Raw genomic sequence first — 22,675 nt, 5'->3', positions numbered from 1 at the left:
CGATTCGTTAATAAAAAAGAAAAATCTGCTTCTTGACTATTCACTTAAAAGTCATAAAAGTATGAAGAAAATCGATAGTCGTAGCTCCACATTCTAAAGTGCAGTGAAATACAGGAGTAATAGCAAAAAAGCAATTCAAAGTGTAATAGTATGTGTACAGTCCATTCCATATAATATCTATAAACTGGAGTCCTATTGCAGTCTATCACATTTTCTTTCAATCTCAGTCTGGGATAAGGTCTGAGAATAGAAACTGCTCCTGTACAATTTCCCAGACGGTAGCAGAGTGAGTGGCAGAGCTGGGTTTCCTAATGCCTACTATACAATAGAAGACTTTGAAAAGACTTTGGAAAGACTTAACAGCTGACACCCTCTCACATCTGCCACACACTAGACGACTTTGAAAAAACTTGTGAACTTGTGAAGTGAGACATCTAAAGAAAATGTCTCGTAAGTCTGAGATTGTAGTCACACAAAGACATGTAGCATAATAATATAACGTCTGTCTGTCTGTCTGTCTGTCTGTCTGTCTGTCTGTCTGTCTGTCTGTCTGTCTGTCTGTCTGTCTGTCTGTCTGTCTGTCTGTCTGTCTGTCTGTCTGTCTGTCTGTCGGTCGCAGGAATAACTGCCACCCCACATTATTCAAATTGTGGCGCATATGCATGTCGCTCCACATTTTGGCCTATAACTCTTGAACCATAGGTCATACAATCACATCTTCAAACCTCTGCACATTTTATATACTCCAAAAACATAATGCATTAAGTGTGAGCCACCTGGGATGATGGGTAGCAGAACATGGTTTTATTAAAGGACCACTTCACCACTTTTCAACTTCTCTTTATATAATTGGTCCTCACTAATATATACTGTACATAGATATACTTGCCCTGATAAAGACTCTGTTAGAGTCGAAACATGTTGGCTTCTTTTAACTTTTATAAATAAAGTACATCTATTTTTATCAGCCTCTCCTCATTTTTTACTTTTTTGAGTGCTCGGATCGTCCTTAGTATTCCAGTCCCACTGATCTTTGAAGCACCAGCCTACTTTACATTATAATTTTTTGGATCTCTATCGAGCACCTGGTTGATTTTCTTTTTGGTCCTCACTAATGTTCATGATAAAATACCACTTTTATTTCCTACTCAGTCTGTGCCTCATAGGAGGGCTTCTTCTTCTTTCATGTGTCATCATCAGATGTCCAGCTCAGTAGTGCGCAGTGGGAGGCATTTGGTTAGTCATAGCATTGGTTAGACATAAGGTTGGTGAGGGGTGCGTTAAGACGACCAGATTAAGGTTGGTGAGGGGTGCGTTAAGACGACCGGATTAAGGTTGGTTAGGGGTGCGTTAAGACGACCGGATTAAGGTTGGTGAGGGGTGCGTTAAGACGACCGGATTAAGGTTGGTGAGGGGTGCGTTAAGACGACCGGATTAAGGTTGGTGAGGGGTGCGTTAAGACGACCGGATTAAGGTTGGTGAGGGGTGCGTTAAGACGACCGGATTAAGGTTGGTGAGGGGTGCGTTAAGACGACCGGATTAAGGTTGGTGAGGGGTGCGTTAAGACGACCGGATTAAGGTTGGTGAGGGGTGCGTTAAGACGACCGGATTAAGGTTGGTGAGGGGTGCGTTAAGACGACCGGATTAAGGTTGGTGAGGGGTGCGTTAAGACGACCAGATTAAGGTTGGTGAGGGGTGCGTTAAAACGACCGGATTAAGGTTGGTGAGGGGTGCGTTAAGACGACCGGATTAAGGTTGGTGAGGGGTGCGTTAAGACGACCGGATTAAGGTTGGTGAGGGGTGCGTTAAGGGTTGGGTGGTGATTATGTGGTCAGCGGTCTGCCCCGGCTCCCCACACTCGTCAGGCCCCACTTCGTCATGGATGTTTTGAAACGTCCAACCCCAGTTCGCAGGCGGTTCAGCTGGGTCCATTGCCGGCGTGGAAGTTCCTCTCCTTCAATGCCGCCTGGATTGCGTGGATGCGTGTTGGCCCGGCTGACTCCCGCTCCTGCTTCCTGGCTGCTGCAAGCCATGCCTCTGTAGACAGGTCCTCAGGGATGGACCTGAGCAGCTCTTGTGCCGCCTATAGTTGTACGGGTGGTGGGACTTTTAATCTATTTAGAGGCAGTTCTGTTGTGGTGGTGCAGGATATGCCAGTCGTGTATTTGGACTTTCTTTGCTAAGGCTAGGGTAGCAGCCTCTCGTCGGAGGCCGGCCGGGGCAATTCCTGCTAGTACTGGCAGATGGAACACAGGGGTTGGCTGTTATGGTCTGTAGAGCGTTGTTTATGGCAACGTCAACCTTCCTGGCATGTGGGCTTCTGCACCAGGCTGGGGTACAGTACTCAGCTGTGGAGAAGACAAGGGCTTGTGTGGAGATTTGAAGCACCTTGGCAGATGCACCCCAGCTAGTACCAGCGAGACGTCGGATTAGTGAGACCCTATGACACTTTGGCCGTCAGTTCTTCAAGATGTTGTTTGAAGGAGAGTGTTCTATCCAGACGTACACCAAGGTACCGCGGGGCTTGCTGGAAGTCCAGGCGCTTGTTGTTGACGAAGACATCCAGTTCCCTTCTTGCTTCGCTGTTGTTGAGGTGGTAAGCTGCTGACACTGTCTTGCCAATGCTGAGCAGTAGGCGCCACCTGCTCAGATAGGAGGGCTGTGGGCAGTTAAGAGACCTGTCCACCAGTAACAAGATTCTTTGAAAAAAATATTTCGATTTTTATTATCGTGAGAACGATGGCTTCTATTTTTCGCCATTGATGATGTCAATGGTGGACGGGTTTCTGAACTGCCCACAGCTCTCCCATGAGACACATACTGAGTAGAAAAGAATTGTGGCATTTTATCATGAACATTAGTGAGGACCAATTATATGAAGGTAGGTTGAAAAGTGGTGAAGTGGTCCTTTAAGTAAGACAAGAAAGTGTAAGGAAACCATGGGAAAATGGGATGATTGGCTGTTGAGGAGTGATCAGATGGACTATCAAAATGCAAAATGAAGTGCTTGGCACTATTCCCTGCTACTATTAACCAGTGAAGAACAGCACTGGTTAACATATGGCAAGGGATGGAAGAGGAGCAGTACAAATAAAAATGTATGCATTCACAATCGTACATACACGCACGCATGCACAGACGAACACACACGCACGAGTGCACACACACACACACACGTGTGCACACACACACACACACACACACACACACACACACACACACACACACACACACACACACACACACACACACACACACACACACACACACATACACACACACATACACACATCACACACAGGCTGCCAGTCATCTAGTGAACTGGGGTTTTCAGTGATCAAAAACTGAGCTCCCTCATTTAGACCAGACCAGTCTTCCAGGACATGGTAATGGGTTGGGATGGAAATGGCTATGGGGGGTTGGAAGGTATTTCATGTTCTTGTGGTTACACACACACACACACACACACACACACACACACACACACACACACACACACACACACACACACACACACTTTGCAGTCATATGACCAAGGCAGACAGAAAAAGCTCTATCCGTCAGCATGCAGGCTTGGTCTGCTCATATACAGGTCATTACAACTCAATCGCAGAGCGGCTGAGTGAGCTGGTGCAGACAGCACCGTCCCGCCGGGAGATACAGAGACGATAATGCACTTCTTGAAATATGACACCCTTCCCTGGCATAATACTTCCACTGTATTGTCTACCCCTCTGTGTGACAGGCAGCTCTCCGACCGCACGATTCTCATGGTTTCTGTTTGCCAAGTGACATTAAACAGATCCTGAAAGACTATACATTAAATCCACTCAACATTGGAGAAGTTTCAGTATGAGTATGACATATACGTATATGCCACTATAGTTTTTTTCTCCCTCCAAGCCGTTTAATAAATCAAGTAGCACTAACAAGGACCATCGTAATGTTGCTATGATTCCAAAATTAAGTGCTACCTTGAGAGCATCCCATGCAATGTATTCCATGTTTAACCCCAATAAAGTACACATAATAAGGTTGCATATACTGGGGGGGCTGGCAGGCTGTTTAAATAAGCTTTGTGTAAAAGGGTAACATTTCAGCTGTCCCATTGATTACGAGGTAATGGCTAGCTGGGTGGCTAGCTGGATAGATTAATGTGTTTCTCGGGGTGGGGTGGGGGGCTCATTGCTCAACAGTGAATTTGACTAACTCACAAACACAGCAAGCAGACCTCCATAACCTGCATTTATGTCCTTGTTCATATTTCAAATTCCAATTACTGGATAGACCATTCCATCAGCCATTCACCCCACATCATCTCTGCTCTGTTCTTCTGAAACACCACACACACACACACACACACACACACACACACACAAACACACACACACACACACACACACACACACACACACACACACACACACACACACACACACACACACACACACACACACACACACACACACACACACACACACACACACACACACACACACACACACACACACACACACACACACACACGTGTGGTTTGGATCAATTTGTTAACATGGTCCCTGGAAGAAAGCTATGAAAGTGTCACTGCATATACTGTGGCTCATATTATGAAATAGGAAAGGTTCTGCATAAATAATGACCAGAAACTTGAGGGAGCACATTCTGAGAGAACAGGAGTGGGTTGCAGGGGACTGCACCACAATACAGTAATATATTGCAGAGTAAGTTGAATGCTATATGGTGGAGCTGCATGGGTTTTCGATGAACACGCGCTCAATATCTCCCGGCCACTTATAATGCACCATACACTACATCACTGGTGTTAAATATTCAGAAGCCATGCAGGTGAATTAACATACAGTGTGTACACACACACACACACACACACACACACACACATACACACACACACACACGCACCCACGCACACACGGCGCACATATTATGGATGTCCAGCAAGTTCTAGTATTTTCTGGAGGTGATTAACATTTCTGCATTTCCACGATGAAGTCATGTATGTTAATAATAATCACATGCACACTTTGAATGAGTCCTGTTTTCAGTGTCCTTCACATTTCTACTTGGAAATTTAGACCATGCAGAGGTGAAGTCTAATCATAACGAATCGTTTTCAGCTCTGCTGACGTCATGGCAAATAATCTATAACCAAGAGGAATAACCATTGTCAAAACCAAACCAAGACTATTTCAACATTTCAAAGGGAGGGGGGAAAGCTATAGGAAAGCTGAGAGTCAGAGAGACGTCCGTGCACTGGGTGCGCTCACTGCGCTGTCCATGGTGCTGAAACCACTTGTGCCACTTTTCTGTCGCTGGTTCTGTAACCGCTGTTAAGAATGTGTCTATCCGTTACCTTATTGTAGATCCTACACTATTCTAGCAATGTATAGCAAACCATTTGTTCTCGGTGTTTGTCATGCCTGGGGGCTTGTGTTCCCTTTCATAATGCTCTGCCTCTGTCATATATAGCGTCAACTTTCCGCGCAGAAACTATATGACATCACCACTAGAATTGCCCGCTCAAATGTGCCCCACCAGACCAGGTGCATCAAGGTTTCCCTCTGCAGGGAGCCAGGGATTAATGATATATATGTAAACAAATAACACTAGAATAGACGAAGTTGGTTCTTACCTGGTTATTAATGCAGAGAGCAAGGTGCTTCCTCTCGCGAGCCACTGCCAGAGCCCCGCTGCGCAGCCTGGCGTCCTCTCCCTGCATGGTTCTGGAACAACACGACTCAAAGTTACAGAGCAAAACCTATTGAATCAGCATCAAGTCGTCTGCGTCAAATGGCAACACCTACAGTATATCGCACTACTACTGAAAGCAGACGCAGAATTCCATCACTCAATATAGCTATACTGCCTATACTGTATATCAGCTTTTAACATTTATATAATGAAAATTAATACAGGTTGCCTATAACGTTTCGGCATATATAGGGTAATGATAGGTGGGACTAACCGATAAGTGCCGTTCTTCAGCATGGTGATGAAGCGTTCCCCGTGGTCGGAGTGAAGTGAGCACTTTGTGACGGGAGGAGTCAGACACCACACTTGGGAAACACAAACATCCAATGAGGTGCCGACTGCCGAGCTTATATACCCGCGCGCGTTGCGCGCAATATAGCACCTGCAGGGGTGCCATCTAAACTACACAATCACCGTTAATCAAAGCGTAATTATTCTGCACACTCTCAGTGGGAAAAGGGCAATCGCATATCTAATCTATACGGGACAATATGCAGTCTTGACAACGCTGTAAATCATGGTACGCTTGTATTTGCTCACCTACTAGTCGAATATGTAATGTACAATGCCCTGGCGTGGATGGTGTGGGTGGCAAAATTTGAGCAAACAACTGGGTATTGGTCGATTGTGATTTGTGAATATATGCATATCACATGATTCACGACAACTGCCCCATACAGTATGGGCACCCTGAGCTATAAGGATATATCCAGATGACTTATTGGAAACCAAAAGGAATGAAGGACTTCCATATCTGTCCGGTGAGAGATTCCTTCGAATACATTATCCTGCCAGTGACCTATAGCATAGTGTTTCTCGTGGGCCTGACTCTCAACGTGGCTCTGCTGTGGTCAGTGCACTGCCGAGCCCGCAGCTGCACGAGTGGTACCGTGATCTACTTGACCAATCTCTCGGTGGCAGATCTTCTTTACGTGCTGTCCTTGCCCACGCTCATCGCCAGCTATACCATGGGGAGCTCGTGGCCCTTCGGCGACTTCATCTGCAAGACCGTCCGCTTTTTCTTTTTGGTCAACCTGCACTGCAGTATGATGTTTCTCACCTGCGTCAGTGTGTACCGCTTCCTCATGGTGTGTTTCCCCATCGCCGCGTTGCGTTTCAGAAACAGAAAGCTCGCCGTTCTGGTATCATCCTTGATTTGGGTTTTGGTCACCCTGGAGGTGTTGCCGACACTGGCCTTTGCGCACACAGGTTTCATCAACAACATGACCGTGTGTTTCGAAATGACTGATCCTGAACATTTTAATAAGTACTTTCCATATGGGATGTTTCTCACTATAGTGGGCTTTTTGCTTCCCTTTCTCGTGACTATAACCTGTTCTTGTTCAACGATAAAGGCACTTTGTTGTGTATCTGGGACATATCTGAGGACAGGAAGGGTGCGCAACAAGTCCCTGTGCACTCTCCTGGTTGTGTTTGTGATATTTGTGGTGTGTTTTTTGCCCTACCACGTTAATCTGACTGTATATCTCTTCGTGCGGGTGTACATGGTCCGAAATTGTCACGCTCTCGATGTGACCCTGGTTTCCCTAAAGTCCTGGGAACTCCTCGTCAGTCTCAATTGCTGTGCAAATCCACTTCTCTACTTTTTGGGGTCTGATCGGTACCGCAGAGAACTCCGTGCCTGGCTGTGCAAGAGGAGAACTGTGCATCCAACAGTGCGTTTGGTGGAAGCGCACAACACGCATCTGCCTGGGCCCTGCATGGGGATATAACACGGGATATACCTAGCTCTGGTCCATGGTGCTTCTATGATTCTGCCCTGCAGAATCATAGAAGCACTATGGACCAGCATTAGGCTATGGACCAGAGCTAGGATATACCTATACGTTTACATGCAGGGACAACATCACAGACAGAATATATTTTCCACCTGCTTTGCAAATGGTTTTATTATTTCACAAATAAAAATGCATTAGGCTATAAGAGATTCAACCGGTCACAATTTAGAAATTAAGCCGAAAGTGTGCTATTGTAATGTGTAACGTTACGTGACAGTGAAGTTATGAACTGGACTGCATATGCATTTATAAAACTATGACTATTTGACAGCCTACCAAACATATCCTATAGTCTGACAATAACAGACCAGAGAATTAGTGCCCTCTGTTGTTCATACAGTTAATGTCAGATCTAAAACCAGCATCTATGACATGATGAAACCTATATACAAATATGTAAGTAAGCCACAATCCATAAAAGGCAGAGAATCTTCAAGTGTAAGGTAAAGAAAAGCCTATAGTCTACAAATAATTCATGTTATGGAAAGAATATTTAAAGTCATAATAAACATCACAAGTTTGAAAAAACAATAAAGAAAATGATATTCTAATTTGTTTTATTATTATTTTCTCCCGGAATAAAGTTACTGTAGGTTTCAAGCACTTTGGCAGCATCCCTGGTTTAGTCAAGTATAGGATATGTTCATCCAAAGTAACAGAGAGCAAGGTCATGGTTAGTACTGAGCAGGGAAATACTGAGGTCTACATCACTTTAAAACACTCCGAAAGGCCAAGGATGATAGATGGGCATTACAATGGTCTGGGAGCTGAGATGGGAGGGGAGGGAGTATAGGTCAGATAACTTAAATGGATATTTCAGTGATTGTTATTTATTTTGTGGGGGGAATATTTGATATTCATTTTTATCAGACATGCCCCCTTCCCATACAGACCCATGCACTGTAACTTCAAACTGCAACTGATAGACGTCCTTGGTTATGGTGACTCAAAGTCAATGTGTGAGGGGAGACTCTTTTTGGCGGAGCCTGGGAGTCGATGGTCGCTGAGGGGGCTCTTGTTTTACAGGTTAGGTTTAGGCATATTTTTTGAGGTTAGGTTTAGGCATACTGTAGTTATTGTGAGGTTAGGTTTAGGCAGTTTTTGTGAGGTTATAGGGTTAGGTTTAGGCATAGTTTTTGTGAGGTTATATAACCCCGCCCTACTAGTAGCAGCCGGCTCTGTAAAACAAGCGTCCCAACAGCGCCCATCGAAAACTAGGCTCTGCAAAAAAGAGACTCCCAATAAGTGAGATAGTGGGGTTTTTTGAATATTTTTTGGATAAAAGAAAAGAAAATACAATACAATGAAACAAAGCAATTTTACCCGTATCGTCTCGTTTTGAACACATACCTGCTCTCCCGAGTCGAGAGGCAACGGTTGCGGAGACCAAAGGCAGACATTGGCTTTAGTCCGTCAAGGTCCCTGTCAGACAGTTCACTCAATCACCTCTTAACCCTGTAAGGATGCTGCCATCTTCATCATCACATGTATGTGAATATAAATTAGCAGAATTGGAGCAGACTCAGGGCTAGGCAAATTAGTAATCACTAGGACTAGGTCGTTGCAACTTGTTGGAAGCAAGACTGGCAGAACAGTTATACTGTAATCTCCCTTTCACAAACGTATATTAAACTTGATGTCACTGTTTTGTGAATAACACAATAAAAGGTCAATTCATTCAAATGAAAATCTTCTTTATTTGTACTGGCACTTCCGTTTTTAATTAGTAAGAACATGTAAATAAAGCAATGTAATGATCAGCAACACTAGGCGGTTGAACACAATGTGCCTCTCCCGCAATCTAGTCTACATAAAGACTGCACTGCAGTCACAATACCATAGTGATTGGCGAAGAAAGTAGTACTGCATCAGATGGTACCACTATTAGAATCACTTAAATCCTCAAACTCTTGTGGAGTAAGCTATATACTATAATCCTTTCTGGCCTCATTCCACTGCTCCAATGTGTTGCTCAGGTCTACTTTGCTGAGCAGAGGTAGTGAACGTTAAACCCTATAGCAATACAAAGAGACAAAGCTTTATACAAATTGCTAACAAGGTAAAACTGAATTAAACCATAAAATGGTTTAAATTGTCCTGTGCCTGGTCAGGCCACATCGATTTGATTCAGTACATTTAGTAAATTACAGCAATTAGGTTAACAAAACATATTGTCCGTATGGATAGATACGTTATAACATTACGTAAGATCTTATTTTATAGACATTACAAGCCAGGTAATCTTGTAAAGGTCAAGATGTAGCTGTATTTTTAAAACTACTGCTTTAAAAAGTTGAAGAGTGAATGTCATTACATGCCATGGTAAGTGCAATCAAAAGTGTGCCCCTCTCCTTTTCTATTTTTTTCTTTTTATTGTTTTATTAATGTCCAATTTGATGGTGCTATAGAAAATAAACTTTTATGAACCTTAGGGACAGCGAAGATAGCAGAGAGAGAGAGAGAGATCGAGATACAAGAAATGAAGGAATTGAGCCATAAAGATTTGAACGACGAAGAGCCATGCTCTTTCGGAGATCCACCACCATAAACGGTCAATGATGCATATGATTAAAATTGAATATGAACTCACTATGTGCAAACGCAAAAGAGAGCTCCATGCAGTCTAGAGAGGGACATAGTAATTAGTGATTACTAGCCAATGTCACATGCAGCAACTCATAGCCATTATTTCTTAAATAAGGCAAGAGAAATGCCTGCTAAAACAACTTACATTTATAAAAAAACAAATATAATTAAATTTAACCCCTAACCAAGATAGTTACCAAAATATAATATAATATTTAGGATGCATTATGCACTTGCCCTACCAGGTTGGTAAAAATCTATACCACAGGATATCAGTTGAAATCTGTAGAGGTTCATACTTTTTAGTATGCACGCGCACTCACACACACACACACACACACACACACACACACACACACACACACACACACACACACACACACACACACACACACACACACAATGAGAAGGTGGTAGAGTCAGTATGTGAGTGCAACTGAGTCTAAACTTTGACTTGTCAGTGTGTTGATAGGGAGGTCAGTTTGGATTAAAAAATACACCGTTTAGAATTGTCACAGCCAGACAGTCAGAGTTCTGTTGGGAAGAGGCACAGATGACTGTACTGGGCAGAGTCAGTTGTGCAGTCCTTCCCCATGGCAGTTGATTGACAGGTCTGGGGTGGACAATGCAATGCGTGGCTCAGCTGGCTCTCAAGCCCAGGACCACGTGTGTGTTACCGCTCATCGTCATCATCTGGAAAATAGCAATTATGTGTCAATGCTAGCAAGCTAAAGTCAAAACCATGGAGAGCGCCGTAGATTTAGAGCCTTTTCAGTCGGCCTGTATACAAGAAGTGAACGGCAGTGCACATGCGTAAAACACAAGAAGTCCGCTGAAGAAGGCAAGGCCAAGCAAAAACTAAAACAAAAGAAGATTACAGCAACCCCGTTTTATATCATTAAAAAAAGCTTACAGTATATGACGGAGCATATCAGAAGCAGCTGACGGTTGGATTATATATGACGGAATACTCCATCAGAAGCAGTTCATTTGTTAAGAACACTGTTTGTTCACGGTCTCACTGAGACACTAGATGTCTGTGGGTGAGTGATAAGTGGGATGAAGAATGGAATATGGAATAACTACTCACTCAGAGTCTGACGTGGCTTCTTTCTTGAGTTTGGCTCTGGCTGAAGCTGACAGGTTCAAATCTCCTCCTGACCAAGAGGAAAAAAAACATTAAAAGAGAGGGTTGAGAGGGGAGACAGAAATAAATATAATAATATAAAGGGAAAGCATGAAAGGAGACAACTGGAGAAAGGGAGGGAATGAAGAGTATGTTGAAGAGAAAATATAATATTAAGACCAATGAGAGAGAGCAGGTCACATGCTTCAGAGAATATCAAAAGCTACGCTTGACACTAAGTGGTATAATGATGTGACAGCTACAGCACTCTCCTCTCTTACCTCGGAGATAATCCACAAAGTACAGCATCACCACTGCTATTAGTGCGACTGTGGGCAAAGAGAGGCGATGGAGAGATTGTTAAGAGTTATTGATTATGTCAGTCATAGGGGTCTAAGAGAAGGTTCAAAGACGAAGCTCTCACAAGTTACTCACTGCAGACACAGGCACAGAAGAAGACTTCTAGAAAGAGGTATCCTTTGTCATCTAGAATGGTTCCAGCTGCCATGGCAATGAGAGCAAGTCCCAGGTTCTGGATTGACTGCATGCTGAGGAAATATTAGGTTACACTGGATGAGGATGGGATTTAGGAATGGGTGATTGGGCCTTTTTTGTAAATATGTAAACTTGGAATGTCATTCTCTGTAGTTACCCATAGAATTACATCATATAAATAGTAAATACAATTAAAATTGCAGTTCACATCACAGGGAAACAACACACAGGAATCAGGATAGCATTAATATTAAAGGATGGTTCAACATAACTCCATCAGAGCACTTCACGTAACATATGTCTGTAATGATCATTTCTTAGATGTGTTAGCCACCATCTTGGATGTCCAAATCAATATTCTGTGTTTTAAGTTGAGTACAGGGTTTTTACTGCACAGAGAATGTCAGACCACTAAAAAGGAACTATTTTTTGGCCCTGTCATCAGTAGTGTCACCAGTGGTGCACAATGCCATTTCTGTCATTTCCGCTGACTTCGTTAGAAGAAGCAGTGCATCCCATATTAAAACTGCATCCAGTCTCATGACTGCCGACAGTCACTTTGAAAAGCAGAACAAAACTGCTAGAGAAGCACAGTATTGTATGCGGAACGATTATATATAATATTTTAATTTCTTTATTTATCTATTATCTATTTATCACATTGGAAAAATAAAGGTAATTGGCACACACCAAGACTGCATTTTTTTTTTTGCATGATGGAATGACAGACGTTTCGGTTATCCAGCCATCATCAGTGGACTGCCGAAACGTCTGTCATTCCATTACCTTTATTTTTCAACGGGTAACGCACCACAAAGTCAGAGCGCGGTGGTCACAAGAAAAGTTACATTATTTATCAGCCATTTTAAACATGCCAGATCCTAGATGGATAATGAATCATTTTGGTCTACAACCCAAGGTTAATAGTGTTTTTGTATTGAGTTGTACTTGAAATGTACTGGAATTCTGCAAACTGTTAATAAATCAATCAATCAATACCGGCACACACCAATTGCCACAATACCAGTGAGATTACACTTGGAGTGCAATAGTTAATCGTACTAATTCATTAATCTATACTGTAATTGATTAAAATAAATCATAAAAATCAATTAATAACTGATCCAAATTTTGGACTAGGGTTAAGTTTAAATTATTTTGTAATTTGTGGTGAAAATAGCCGATCTACAAGCTCACAAGCTTTAGATCGGCTATTTTCACTATTTGTATGAAACTGTTGTGTGACAAAGTATAACATAGGGTTGATTCTTTCAAATAAATACAAATATCAAAAATATCCTGCTTCTCTATAATTTGATGTATGAAAAAGTGATAATTGCAGCCCTAAATCATACTGTAGGTACATACAATCCATAGATCATACTGTAGGTACATACAATCCATAGATCATACTGTAGGTACATACAATCCATAGGCAGTCCCCAGCTGATGTTCTGGCACCACAAAGGCTACCATGGGCCACAGAGCACAAGCCAGTAAGGAGTAGGACACACCGAGCAGGGACTGAAACACACACACACACACACACACACACACACACACACACACACACACACACACACACACAAAAGAACATTTAATTACATGAAGTCTAGCCTCACAACACGTGAGCTTGTAGATCAGCTATTTTCAGTGACAAGATGAATTAAATAGGATGCCTAGTATAGACCCCTGGGGGACTCCTCGGTCAATTCATATTTAAATTCGAATACCATCACATGCAAATATTTATTCTCCTAAATGTAGGCCTTACCATGGCTATCCAAGGGTTCCAGAAGGTGAAAGCCAACATCATATGAGCAGTAAGGGTAGTGACCACAGCACACATCACCCAGATCACATTCTTCCCCAACCTATCCACCATAAAGCCCAGCACCGGAGAGGCAGGGGCCGAGATGATGTACACGATGCTGGGATTTAGAAAGAAGCAGAGATAGGTTGACTTTTACTTTGGTACTGCAAGTATATTTTGATGCCAATATTGTTGTACTTTTACTTAAGGTTTTGATACAATCCTTTCACTTAAAGGTATTGTTGATACTTCTCTTGGTATTGGCTGAGTACTTCTTCCACCCCTACCTAGCTTACCTGTTGATGGCTCTGGCTTCAGTAGGGGTGAAGTCAAACTTTTCAATGAAGAACACCCTGAAAGAACAAAAATTGATGATTTAACCACATGAACCTAAGCGGTCCCATACTGGGATCTATGATGCGTAAATGCTATTTTTGTCAAAGGCTGTGTTTCGAATTGCTAGGGTTGTTCCCTACTCCCCATACGGGGATCCAGACTCAGTGGACTCTAATAGTGATGACGGACAATACTCCCTGTATGGGGAGCACCGAGTTTGACGTCAATATCGGTAGAGGGCGCTATAGGTCTGCGGGTTCATGTACTTGAATGAAGGAAGGAATTAATGAATAAATAGGTTAATGAAAATGTTTGGCAGGCCATTTAGGCCTATAATTATGATAAAAAGGTTATTCTCTTAAAATAACATAGGCCTATTAATATTATATCCATGTTATATGAAAACAGTGCACCACCTTGACAATATGAAAAACCCCGCTATGAATACGCCAAAAGATATATAAGCTACGTAACGTCCGTATGGTGAGCTTGTAGATCGGCTACTTTTGTAAAACAGCCAGGAAAGAAGAGAGGGGAAAACAAACGTTTAAAAAGTACATTTGTGTTGATTTATTTCGGTTCAACTTCTGCCTCTTCCGAGTTGGAGCGCATGCATGCAGAAGCAGCGCATGTGCGCAAACGCGTGCATGTGCGCTCAAGAGCGAGCTTGCGCAATGGGGTAATTTGCTTCGCTGCGTTTTTGTAGTGACCATCGGATGGTCCCTACAATTCCCGGTGCATTGTGGGATACTTCAGTCCACTACATTAGGGTGCAAAAATGCTCACTACACATAACAAAATGGCGGAACCCCAAAGTAGTGCACTATGGGCATAGGGAATGAATTTGAACGCAGCCAAAGAGATTAGTTTTAGAGGTAAATAGAAGTAGACCTACTATATAGCCCAGGTATAGGGTTTAATATACACACTGTCTACCACAGAGTGTAACATGGCCATGATACTGAGGTAAACACCACAGCGAGTGGTTATCAAGCTGGCCTCTGCATTCAGGTAACTCACCATTGCATACTGTTCTGCTCTGTTCTGCATATCATCTACAGTATTTGCTCAGTAAGCAGTGCTTACTCAGCACTGACCATCAATGGAAAAATCATGTTGGTTGCCAAGTGATTCGAGAGTGCCTTTCAGGGAAGGAAATGTGGGATTTGATAAACCCTCTCAAGGCTCAATTGGATTCTTTCTATACCAACCATTCTCTCTCTGTGAGGCAATCTCTTTAACTCTCTCTTACTTTATGGTCGTTTTAAAAGAGAGCTTTGTGTAGCTGAACGATTATGTTCTTTTGAGGAGGGTTTATTTTTCATTCCATGGTTGAGAGGATTACATTATAATAAAAAGGAAAAAGAAAAATATAAGACGTATTCCCCAAACAAGACAAGACAAGGCAGAATGAGGGGGAGTCAAGATATTTTACAGCCGGAGCCTAGTCTGGCTCAAGCCCTTGACTTGCTAGCCACGTCCATTAAAGAAAATATGTTCTGAAGTGAAACCCAAGGCCCAAATTTATCCTCTATTATTTTAAACTTAAGGGCACGATCACACCGCACTTTTATTCTGGTTATGAGGGCGGATTTTGCCGATGCAGACAATGGGAGGAGCAGTTTGCTGCCAACCCTACTCCATTCCCATTTAAATGCATTGGCAGAATCTGCCCTCAGGTAGAATAAAAGTGTGGCGTGACCGTGCCCTAAAGGTGTATTTCACTTTAAAAAAGTGTTTAAAGTGTTTAAAAGTGTTTTAAAGTGACAACAGCCATAATATTCAAATAATAATCCAAAAAGAAGTTTAAGAAAGCACTGCCTTCCTTCCTATTAGGAAGAGTTGCTGTTCCAAATAAAAGCACAGAAAATGTGACTTTATATAAATGCTTTATTTTATGTGCGAGTGATTATTACTATGCCTTGGATCAAGACTACCATAGATGTAATTCATCGAGTCTGACTTTTACTGTACTTTCTTACCCCCCGCCCCCCCAATGCAACTGTCCTTGAGCAAGACACTGAACCCCTAATTGCTCCCGATGAGAAGGTATATATATATATATATATATTTCTATTTCTGTCGTCCTACACAAAGAATGAATGGAGAATTTACATCATATGTGTCAAAGCAAATACATGTTACATCATGATGATGTATGATGATAAGAGCACCCCTCACTTCACGCAGGTGCGATTTTTTATTTTAATGAAGTTACAGCTGTCTTCCAGCTTTCAGATGGATGAATCATGGATGCTTTCTTGATATTCTCATTACCAAATGCCTACTCTGCGTGCATACTGTCAAATCTTACATGCGTAGAAAGTACTGCACTCGACTATTCGGCCAATAATGAGAAGGGTACAGTACATACCACAAACTGTACAGAAAAATAAGGCGTGTGTCGGGGAGACTAATCCGCGTCAGTTGTCAATGCTAGCACAAACAATGTGTTTGAATGATTACTGTAATTACATTTCTATATATAAATATTATATTTTTGTTCTTGGAAATAAAATAAATTGCATATCGTCAACTAAGTGTTATAGTATATTGCATGATGTATGGGTGAGAACTGGTATTACTTACTGTCCTAGTCCAATGAAGGGGAAGACAGCTACATAGTAGCCAACACAGACGAGGAAGATGAGCCAGAGCTGGAAGGGGAAGTCTTTCACATCTGTCAGTTTGATCACCTCACCTAAACATGCATTTAAACAAACAAACACAAATACAGTAGAATGTTTGTTTTCATCAGATCTCTCTAAACATACAATAAAGAAGATTCGGTTTCCATTCAACTTTAAAAGCTAATTGCATACCGGTAATCCCCTCTGGTGTTGCTCCACAGAAATGGTGTATTTTCAAGTGAAAGCAAAGTATAGATTAGCCTTTAGAAGGCATGTCAATGAAGGTAGATAAAAAAGGAAAACAAAAACACTATCTGCGTCAACACTGACAACGTAGACTACTTTATTCATTATCTATCGTCAAGTGTAGGTCAAGGAGTTAACGATAAAGGATTATTGACCTGCGTTGCCTTGCTCCTTGTGGAGGATCTTTTCCGCTCGTCTATCAAGGAAGGCCAAGACCAGAGCACAGATCAGAGAGAATAAACATGTAAATCCAGCTATAGAGGGAAGAAAGAAAAACAATGTGATAGAATGGATGAGTTAATGGATGTTATTGGCAATAAAAATGAACAAGGAGTTTTAACACATGCCTGCTTTTTTATATATATTTATATATTAATACACACTCTCACCCGTCACTTTATTATGTACGCCTGTGCAGCACGTTAAGGTAAATTTCAAATCAGCCAGTTACACAGCAGCAACTCAATGCATTTACCGGTAGGCATTTGTACACATGGATGGTTATCCATTGCTTCATGTTGTAGCCGCCATATTCTGACCCTACCATCCGAATGTCGCAGCAGTAATCGAGACGATCAGACCAGGCAACATCTTTCCAATCTTATATTGTCCGATTTTGATGAGCTGACAGGAGTTGCACCCTGTGTGGTGTTCTGCTGCTGTAGGCCAGTCAATCTAAGATTTGACCCAAAATAAATTGCAATAGTAATCGTTCAAGGTTTTTTATGATCCTTAGGCTCATCCAAATAACGTTAAAATGTGATTATATAAATTGTGGATCATGGTAAATTCAGGGGTTGAACGTTGGGGTAACACTGAAAACCTATATAAAAAGGCAAATTCTTAATTATGCTTTAAGTAGAATGTGACATCACTGATATAGCCGTCTTCACTTAATGTGATGTCCTCCTACCTCTGTGCGGTGCGCAAGGACGGACAAATGCACACCACACAGACAAACAGTCTGGTGAGACGTAGGACACTTGGCAGGAGGCTAACCATAATCCTCGGCTTGATTACTGCAATGCACTGACTGCCTAAGAAAACAACTGACAGATTACAACTTGTCCAAAATGCGGCAGCCAGAGTTTTAACTAAAACTAAGATGAGAGAACATATTACTCCAATTTTAGCTTCACTGCATTGGCTTCCGGTTGTTTTTAGGATTGATTTTATAATTCTTTTACTTTTGCTTGCTTTGTCAAAAGAAATGGCAACTAAAAAAATCCGGTGATGCAGCTTTTTGCTTCTACGGGCCGACGGGGTGGATTCGTGGAACAAACTCCCACTGTACCTTCGAGGCAGCCTCTGTAGATTTTTAAAGCACAGCTCAAGAACCACTTCTACTCTTGCTTTTAATTGATCTTTAAAATTTTGTGTTATTCATGTCCTCACTGCTATTATTTTTTTATGTTTTATGCCTTGCTTTTCTTTCTCCATTGCTCTGTAAAGCACTTTGAGCTGCATTTCATGTCATGAAAGGTGCTATACAAATAAAGTTTTATTATTATTATTATTAGAGACCTCTGTGCCTGCTATCCCCCAAGAACACACAAGGCAGAGAGAGCCTCATGTTGGTTCGGCATGAGAGAAAGTCCCCTTGCCCTGAGCGCGGTGGTGGCTGGGGCGGGAAATAATACGATATAAGTACGATATAATGACAGCTTGGCAAGCATGACAGAATGCAGCCTTGAAGAGGCAAACTAATATTGTTCATGCCGTTTGCTTTGATTTAATACGTACTACTATGATTTGGGTGTGTTCTAAATAAAGTGTTAGTGTTGATTATCATGTATTAATCTAATTATAGTAAACTAATACTATTATACTAAAAAAGATAAAGATCAAGGGAAATAGACATTTTTACAGTATATGTTTCAAGTTTACACACAATAATCAACACAAACACTTTATTTAGAACACCCAAATCATATTACAGCGTATGTGTTAAATCAATTATTCCATCAAAGCAAACAGCATAAACAATATTAGTTTGCCCTTTCTTTTTATTTGATTTGATTTATTTAGAAAAGCAATCATAATACACAGTAAAGTCCAAAGACTTATTTCCACTTAGGTCCTCTACTACAGAAATAAAAGTTACTGTAGTAAGTAACTGAGTTGCACCACTCACTTCACACGGGTGTGATTTTTAGCTTATTAGCTGATTGACTGGCCTACTGTAGCCCATCTGAATGGTCGAACCTTGAGGTCCAGGTTCGACCATTCAGAGATGCCATTCTGCATACCTCGGTTGCCTTTCTGTCAGCTCAAACCAGTCTGGCCATTCTATTCTGAACTTTTTCGCCCACTTGTTGGGGGAAAATCCCAGTAGATCAGCAGTTTCTGAATTCCTCAGACAAGTCAGTTGGCACCAACAACAACCATGCCACATTCATAGTCACTTAAATAACCTCTCTTTCCCCTGCTGATGTTAGATTTGAAATGCAGCAGATTGTCTTTACCATGTGTGCATGCGACATTGCGGCATGCCTAAATGCATTGTGTTGCTACATTCCAGATTAGCCTTGAACAGTGCCGATAGGGACAGTGAACGGGTAGTGTCTAAAATGAAAGTGAAAGAAATGTGCTCACAGAGAAGTGGAGAAAAGCACAAGGACAGACATTTCTTCTATGCAAGTGATTCATCAATGCCAACCAACAGCAGTTTTACTTCTCACTTCTCTTTTTACAGTTATCTGAGAAGATTAGTTTCTGTCTATGTCAGAGATATTAATATATTATATGTAACTGGAGTCATAATGTTGAAGAGAAGACTAGCGAATGTCTCTGCTCATTCCTGCAACACACGCATCATTGTCATGATGTCTATGGCCCACTGATTACTGATCTGTCATGGCCAAAATTGTTATCGATTTGATTGGAAATGTCCACAACATCAAATAATGGCCGATATCAGCTAGACCGATATATCAGTCATAGCAATACTGTGCTTCTGTGTGAATGCATTTGCAACACAGGTCGCACACAGAAAATAGCTCATAATGTGTTGCGTCGACACGTTGTGAGGTTGTAGATGGGCTATTTTTGGTGCAACTAAATATAACTCAGGCTTAAGCAATCCACAGGGGCCTCCCTGATACATTCCCCAAGTATGTTGCTGTGAACATGGTAATGGTGTGCTCATAGCCCATCTATAATTTTGGATCCATTTAATATCATTGTCAGCCAGAAATGTGCGCCTTACCTATCATGAGTGATGCACCAAGTGTTGTGTATCCTGGGGCGCCGACAATGTCGGCAACTTTGTTGTATACCCAGCCCATAATGTTCATGTTTACTGTACTGCCCTGCACGAACGGAGCAAAGGGGAGAAGTGACACCATGTTTTCAATCACTGATATGTAATTCCTTTAACATTGTATAGTATATTCTGTGCTCACCAATCGAGCCATGCTAAGCTGTAGGCCGAACACCAGGTTGAGCTCCTTTCCTTTGAACCAGTTGACTGCATAGGTGTTCTGGGCCACAGCCAGGGACTCTCCTCCAATTCTACCCATAAAAGACATTAGGAAGATCATTCAAGCTGGATCACAGGGTGAGGTATGAAGGATAGGACCAGGTTTTCCTGGGCATTTAGAAGCTAATACTGTGATGGTACAAAACTAAAACATCATATTATTTGGTTTTATTTTGTAAAAAATAAAAAGATAGAACAATTATTCTTACCCAAATACAAACCGGCCAACTTCCATTAACCAGAAGCGATCCAACAGTGCTCCAGCTGCAAATATTACCTGTGCATAGATGGGGGATTATATCTATTGGAGAAAATGCCTACATATTGACTGCAATTCTCATTCAGTACCAGACCAGTCACAGACCTAAGTTGCAAAGCAAACCTACCTGTCCTACACAGACAAAGATGGAAAAGATGATCGTTCCCAGCCTACAAAGTAAAAAATGACAGAGAACATCCATTAGCAGGAAATACATGACAGTGGCACTTTCATTTCACAATTTATCTGGAAAACACTCCTACCTGATGCCTAAGACCCTGTCAATTAAGAATCCTCCCAGGAAACAGAGAATGACATTGGGCCAGGAATACCAAGCATACAGCTGCATGAACTGAGAAGTGTTCAGCTTCATATCCTGGTACAATCAGGGAAGAATTACAAATGATATGATGTTCGATTTATTATTAACGTGTATATAGATGATAGATCTCTCTATGTGTTAAAAACAAATGCTCAGCTGATTTACCTGGGTGATCTCTTTCTGTAGTGAGGCAGGGTTATCATAACAGAAGTAGCTTCCTGAAATGAACTATACTATCAGTATCAATATTCAATATTCAATAACCATAATGATAACAGTCATTGTTTGTGTCTCATCTCATGTGGGATAGCAGTCTAACCTACAAAAACAGTTCAAGTGTGTGTTATCTAAACGTCAACGATAAGGCATTTCGTTCAATACTTCAATTGGGCTGCAGTGTTTACGAAAGTTAGGCTTTCTCTGCTCTCACCGAATCCCAGGAAGCACATCAAACTTAGGACAACGATTCGGTGCAGTAAGTGACTTGGGTCGCAGATGGCTGACATCGGTCTACCGGGTCCCCTGGCACTTCGCGGTTCCGAGGAAGACACACCATCATCATCCTCCTCCTCCTCGTCATCTCCTAACAAACTCCGCCGATCCTCAATATCCGCCATGTTCGTTTAATCGATTCGGGACCAAACGTAAATAAAGGAAAGAGCGAAGTGATGGAGCGGCGCAGCGGTCGATCATATGACCAGCCACCACGCCACGTGATCATGTCACATGATGTCAGCAGTCTACGGAAGTTCAGTTGTAAGGTAATGCCTAGACTAAATGCGCAAACTGGAAAGTGCAGTGAGTGTGCAATGTGCATGCATGCCATGTATGTATAGCTCTATGATGCCATGCCCATGTCATGGGCCGCTCCTGAGCTCTGCTGTGAACGTCGATCACACTTGTATCACCTGCATTTAGTACAGTGAGTAGCCTAAAGTGCTTGTTGTTACCATTTGTGTATTTAGTCAAATATATCCTGAGTTTCACAGGGGGCCCACATTCTCTGTACGTGACGGGCACGGGGCATGCAGTAGTTGACATGAGTGCATTCTATTATCTGTAATGGCAAAATCAAAACTATTAGAGATCAAATTGATAACCTACTACTACTCTGGCTACTACTGGACTGCCCTCAGATGTGGTGGCCAGAAATGGCCCAACCTAATGAACAGTTTCTCCTCAATTTGGCTGCAATTCGAAACTGCAGGCCCCCTTAAAATCTGAATCCTCCACCCCCATTTCCCCTCACTGTAGGGTGTAGGCCTATGTTTTTCCCCCTTTTTTACCTCTATGATGATTTCCTGTTTTTGGCTTTATAGAAGTGTATATTTGTACATCTGTATGTTATGATGAATTGAAAATGGTGGGCCCTAAGTGTAATGCGCGGTGTCGTCCAGTTTTTGTATTGAGTTGTGCTTGAAACTCAGCGGCAGTCACGAGACATGGCCAAACACCGTGAGCAGTGAGCTTGTATATGTGCTATTTTTAAATAGCCACAGTAACACATTTAGCTGGGGACCCCCTGGAACCCCTGTGGGTCCCCAGACCCCACCTTGAGAACCAGAAAACAAATTACAATTAGCCTTCATCTGCTATTTGATTTTGATTTATTTATTGGATCCCCATTAGCTTGCTGTATATGACAGCAGCTACTTTTCCTGGGGTCTCAAAACCATCATCAAAAACAAAGTTTTTCATGTCATTACATACAGTACAGTACACCATTCATACAACACAACACAACAAGAATACAACACAAAACATCACCTCATAGCATGTCTAATACATTTGATAGCTAGCTCCAAGTACAATT

At 42.0% G+C, this 22,675-nt stretch overlaps 2 protein-coding genes across 2 annotated transcripts; one reads left to right on the top strand and one right to left on the bottom strand.

Annotated features, from left to right (window-relative positions):
- Window positions 1–6,506: 6,506 nt before the first annotated feature.
- On the top strand, window positions 6,507–7,502 carry LOC308321211 (P2Y purinoceptor 3-like; the record flags this gene model as incomplete). Its single annotated transcript, XM_080772051.1, has 1 exon — window positions 6,507–7,502. One exon carries the CDS (start codon window positions 6,507–6,509, stop codon window positions 7,500–7,502), a length of 996 nt encoding a protein of 331 aa, XP_080628177.1.
- A 3,204-nt stretch (window positions 7,503–10,706) lies between these two features.
- On the bottom strand, window positions 10,707–21,549 carry mfsd1 (major facilitator superfamily domain containing 1). Its single transcript, XM_080771764.1, has 16 exons — window positions 21,293–21,549; window positions 21,028–21,080; window positions 20,804–20,916; window positions 20,668–20,710; window positions 20,491–20,558; window positions 20,205–20,313; window positions 20,009–20,111; window positions 16,956–17,054; window positions 16,514–16,625; window positions 13,885–13,941; window positions 13,550–13,706; window positions 13,202–13,299; window positions 11,716–11,828; window positions 11,562–11,609; window positions 11,245–11,311; window positions 10,707–10,847 (listed from the first exon to the last, which is right to left on the bottom strand). Exons 1-16 carry the CDS (start codon window positions 21,477–21,479, stop codon window positions 10,844–10,846), a joined length of 1,431 nt encoding a protein of 476 aa, XP_080627890.1. The 5' UTR covers window positions 21,480–21,549; the 3' UTR covers window positions 10,707–10,843.
- Window positions 21,550–22,675: the final 1,126 nt, after the last annotated feature.

This window comes from Protomyctophum bolini (assembly GCF_963924005.1).
Source record: "Protomyctophum bolini genome assembly, chromosome: 9".
Lineage (NCBI taxonomy): Eukaryota > Metazoa > Chordata > Actinopteri > Myctophiformes > Myctophidae > Protomyctophum > Protomyctophum bolini.
Note: the sequence above shows the minus strand (reverse complement) of the source record. Positions and strands in the feature narration are given on the sequence as shown.

Coding starts and splice junctions, on each gene's coding strand:
- mfsd1 (XM_080771764.1), bottom strand. CDS start 21,479: ATGGCGGATATTGAGGATCGGCGGAGTTTGTTAGGAGATGACGAGGAG. Junction 13,707..13,884: donor GAAGCCAGAGCCATCAACAG/GTAAGCTAGGTA, acceptor TCTAAATCCCAG/CATCGTGTACATCATCTCGG. Junction 11,829..13,201: donor CTGGGGACTGCCTATGGATT/GTATGTACCTAC, acceptor ATATTTCCTCAG/CATGCAGTCAATCCAGAACC.